At 36.8% G+C, this 5,264-nt stretch overlaps 1 protein-coding gene across 1 annotated transcript; it reads right to left on the bottom strand.

The window, feature by feature from the left end:
• Positions 1-3,285: 3,285 nt before the first annotated feature.
• LOC144348221 (uncharacterized) lies at positions 3,286-4,999 on the bottom strand. The gene is made up of 2 exons (XM_078007707.2): positions 4,804-4,999; positions 3,286-4,022 (listed from the first exon to the last, which is right to left on the bottom strand). The coding sequence occupies exons 1-2, from the start codon at positions 4,957-4,959 to the stop codon at positions 3,654-3,656; spliced, it is 525 nt and encodes a 174-aa protein (XP_077863833.1). The 5' UTR covers positions 4,960-4,999; the 3' UTR covers positions 3,286-3,653.
• Between the last annotated feature and the right edge of the window lie 265 nt (positions 5,000-5,264).

Below are 5,264 nucleotides of genomic sequence, written 5' to 3'. Positions count from 1 at the left end.
AGTCATAGAACAGCTAAAAATTAGCTAATTATCATGCAAATTAGGTAATTAACGAGCATGGATTTTTACCAAAACCTAATCAAATCTGCGCATTGGCCCAGAGCATCTATGCACCAAGTTTCATCAAAAACCGATGTATGGTTCTTGAGATAGCAGTGGAACAGTCGGACACACATACACACACACACACATACACACATACACACATACACACATACACACACACATACACACACACTAACTGCAAAGACTCCCATTTTGTGCTTCGCACATGGGAGTCAATAAAACCACAACGTAACACGAACGTAGCTACGACAATTATAGGGTCACCAAACAGCAATGACAACTGACAAAGATGAAGATTTTCAGGTAAAACTCACATTAATTATTTTCATAAAGGAATTGTTTTAAACCATAGCAAACTATTTATTCTATGAAAGCTTATAATTCATACTAAATACAAGTTCATGCTATGGTAAATGAAGGAAATTTAGTCGTCATAGCAATGCGGGTTGTGAATTTTGGCCACTTTTCCATTTATGATAGAGCTCTGAGATTTTGATAGAATAATTAGACATACCCATAACCCAGCTTACTGTTTTTGCATACAATAGTCAAAATACTGAAATGGACTGATTTTATTTTCTGGAACTAAACATTTTTTTGTAAGAAAATCGTTAAGTGTTACAATTTTACTATTCATGTTGTAAGCGAGTCAATATAGAGTTGGAATTAGGACGTATGGGTTGTCGCGAGTCAATATACAGTTGGCATTAGGACATAGGGGTTGTCGCGAGTCAATATACAGTTGGCATTAGGACATAGGGGTTGTCGCGAGTCAATATACAGTTGGCATTAGGACATAGGGGTTGTCGCGAGTCAATATACAGTTGGCATTATGACATAGGTGTTGTCGCGAGTCAATATATAGTTGGCATTAGGACAGGGTTGTTGCGAGTCAATATACAGTTGGCATTATGACATAGGTGTTGTCGCGAGTCAATATATAGTTGGCATTATGACATAGGGGTTGTCGCGAGTCAATATGCAGTTGGCATTATGACATAGGGGTTGTCGCGAGTCAATATACAGTTGGCATTATGACTTAGGTGTTGTCACGAGTCAATATACAGTTGGCATTAGGACATAAGGGTTGTCGCGAGTCAATATACGTTTGGCATTAGGACATAGGGGTTGTCGACAAATTGCAAATTCAAGAACGTGATATACATAACATTGATTAAACAGACTAATTATATCTTATACGCTTGTAATTGCATTGCGTGTCGTATGTGTTTGGCAGTTATTACAGTACATGCTCTTATTTTCCCACCTTATTTACGGTTTTCATCTATATGCCATGATACACCAAGGCTTGGTACGAAGTAAACGCATCTATGTAGTCGATGCATTTTTCCGACACACAGATATTTGTACGCGGAAACCCTCACTCAGTAAAAATAGTAGTTGTTCTTTAGAAATAAATAAAATTGCTTCCCTGAAATAGTTCTCCTGAAAACTCATTTAAAGACTAAAACTGAAGAATAAAATGACGATTCACAATGGCATTCAAGGTTTCAGCGATATGCTCGACCAGACAGATTTTAGACATAATAGATCCAAGAATGTCCTATGTAACTGCCAGAAGTTTAATCTTAAGGTTATTTTCAAGCTTTTCTGCAACAGTAGTATTTTATACGACAATATGTTTACCAATTGCCAAATATAATGGTCGTTAAATCAACATAATACTGGCGATTTAAATTTAAATTGTAGAAGATGTTGTAATGTTTTGTCATGTTTGCCATCAAAACAATTTATGTCTATGAACATGACGTGTTATTTGGTGAACTTTTCAAGTTTCAAACTTGTCAGAATTTGTATTATTTGATACATTCTTATGAATGTGAATATCAACAGAAAACTATATTTTATTATTTATTGTGATTTTATTAGTTTGACAGTATCGTTTGCAGCTTCCTTTCACTCACAATTCTTAGAACATTACACGTGAATACATGTTTTCTCGGGGAATTCTCTGACCGATTGTCCCAATGCGATGTAAACTCGAGGGACTTGCTGTTAGGTGGTAGACCACCTTCATTGAATAGATTCGAACTCGTAACTCAAAGCTATTTGATCAATCAAGATCTCGATATCGACATAATGTAGTCATAAATATTCATATATTTTCAAATGTCCTTTTCAATAAACACGATTCCCTGTGCAACCCTTTCATTGTAGACAGAATGCCTTCATGTTTGTAAAACTAAAAACTAAAATACATAGACAACGTATCATGTCATGCATAACTTACGCATTCTACATCTAGAATAGGGTGACATTAAGAAAATGTGGGGGTCTGGAGGTTACTCAGCCCCTTTTTATTAAAAAATATCTCGTCTGCGTATGTGTTTTTAAATTACATAATGGAATATGTACGATTTATCAGGTTTACATTGATATTGCCTGGGGTAGATACAACATGTGTATTGTAACACGTCCATATCGTTCAGAGCCATTCACTGAGCACGCATGCGTATTTGTTTCACCACCCGTTGTAAATTCAAATGCATTGTGGGTCTCCAATGTTTCAAAGTACGATACGAATTAAGTCACATGTAAAAAAGATGTAAAAAAATTTCGAATTGAAGCAAATCTTGTTAATATTATTAACTTTATGTTGTCTCTTCAAAAACCTTATATCCAACCCCTCCCCCACTTCCCTATATTATGATTGCTCCACGACACGTTTGGAATTATCACTTGTGCAGGGAAAGCAAAATAACTATTTCGACCATCTGGTCTCTTGTTTATATTTACAGATTACATTTTCACCGATCACGAAATTCGAAATTATAGAAATTAGATATAATTTCACGTTTCCTTCCAATTTTCACAGAACGCATGTTGACCTTATTCCACGTATCACATAAAATAGACCAATCATCGGTGAGCACGAATTCTCCCTTGAAGCTAACAATATATCTTCAAGTAGGATGAGGCGGGGGGGGGGGGTTCTACTGGCTAAGATGTTTGAATTTGTTTCTAAGATGATTTAAACAAATGTTATTTTGTCGTTGTCCATTCTGCAACCCATTTATACCCAATATGACCCCCTCACACAAACTTCGCCACACGTTGATGGCAACAGAAACGAAAGACTCACTATGATTGATATAATTTATCCCTCTCAGTGTTTACCGCCATGAACGTACCGTGTAATATCTGTTTACAAGAACGGTTAATAATGTTGTCTATAAGATCAATGACAAAACAAAAAAATAGTTGGACAACCTCGAGCATGCATTCACAGTCATCATGGATTTATTATGCAAACAAGCGAAATAATGGTAGTAGAGTCAAGTGAGAGTGTTATAGAAGAAAAAAATAGATTTCAATAATGACTTGAAACGAATTATAAACGCGCAATTGTGTATTATATGCATTCGAAGGCTTACTTTGGGCGTTGCCGTGACTGTGCCATTGCCGAAGGCATTCAAGGTACAGCCCAAAAAGACAAATTACCGTTTATCTTAAATGAGTGTAATAGACGGGAGTGTGATTTTCACTGTAATCGCAACGTAAAGTAACAAATCACCGGGATACAAAACGTGAATCATGTGACTAGGTCAGTTGTATTCTCAGTGTTGTTAATTTTCGATAATTTCCTCTAATGTAACTTCTTCGTCGCTCTGTTTATGGTCGACTTGTAGTTCTTCGTCATCACAGTCCTCCTCATCAGCATTGCACATATGTTCAATATCCTTCCCATCGCCGAGTCGCTCTAAAGGATCTCCAAAATTCATTTTCGGCCATTTAATGTCGTCGAAGTTCAAAGGAGGAGGTAAATCCGAATTCAGTGGCAATTTACGCGGATCACGGTATCTCAGAGGAGGCGGTGATGAGTCCGGGTAGTGTATTTTCATCTGGTCCTTAGGTATTTTATGCAGTCCGTCCATATTAGGTCGCTTGTTCAGGTTTAGTTTTTTCTTGTCAAGTTTAAAAGTTGAAAAGTCTATCTGTCGAGAATGAAATACAAATGTAGATGATTGTAATGACAAATAAACGAATGTTGCGAATTACTATATATTTTTTACTCTTGCACGTCAGATATTATTGAGTTCGCGTCCACATAAGCTCGTAAATATTTAAATTGTCTTTCGATGACGCAAGTACTGACACTGCTCAAGAAGCAATATCGAGGGAATATTATCATTTGATACTGTGCGTTGATGAGTACACTTATTATGCTTTATCTTGGAATGGAGTTGCAATTCTTGTAGTACACAGCTGGGTAATCTTTAATCAATGAACATGTGCGCACATTGTTTTTGTGTGACGTCGAGAGATTATGTGTACATATAATAACAATGCATTTGCGTTTGAGTATCTTTCATCGTTATAAAACTAATACTGTACAACGTCCTCAACATGACGCAGTGAACAAATCCATGTTTTCGTCCATAATGCATCTTTACGCAATAAAAACCCCTAACCTAAATACTAGTACACTCTTGACCCGGTTATGATCCAAATATTTATGTTGCACCAAACGGGCGAGCTGTACAATACGTAAACTGAATGGAATATTTAGTATTTCTTCAACGTGCCAGCATATTGACTGTTGATTACAATAATAGAAAGGGAGATTTTAGTCGAGCCCACACTGATTCATGAACGGTCGCCTCCGTCACAGATCGTACTTGACTATTATTTAGTAACTTACTATAATTTAAATATACTTTCTATATATTTTCTATTAAATGCTATAAATGCATAATTATTGTAACAATATCTTACCTTTTCGTCTGGTCTGGGTAAAGTTGGTGGGTCCGAGGCACCAGTGCGAGCAAAACTCGATTTCGGATCCTTTTTCGTCTCTGGTATTGAATCTTTACCGGCACAGACAGCCATACTCGACACAACAAGCACAAACAACGAAATATTACTATACATTTTGTAGCATTCGCCTTGCACGGGATTGTGTTATTTGGTCGGCTTTAGAGTCGAATGTTTAATTCGACAGATGTGTTTGGGTGGGGTCCTCTTCCCAAAGTACATTGCTCTTGTAACACGCCGGGGGACATATACCGGTATATATTACCACAGTGTATTAGCCATACTGCTCATGTTATGCAAATTATTAAGTTCGGACTTTCTGTTTTCATTTTTTTTTTCTGTGAAGGAACACGAGTTTATTTAGGTATGTCCAAGTCGGTATAACTTGGTGTCGTTCAGAGCGCATGTTCCGATTGTGTCGT

The sequence above is a fragment of the Saccoglossus kowalevskii genome, chromosome 2 (genome assembly GCF_978046115.1).
Source record: "Saccoglossus kowalevskii chromosome 2, keSacKowa6.1, whole genome shotgun sequence".
Taxonomy (NCBI): Eukaryota; Metazoa; Hemichordata; class Enteropneusta; family Harrimaniidae; genus Saccoglossus; species Saccoglossus kowalevskii.
The sequence above is the reverse complement of the archived record's forward strand: the minus strand, read 5'-3'. Positions and strand labels throughout refer to the sequence as shown.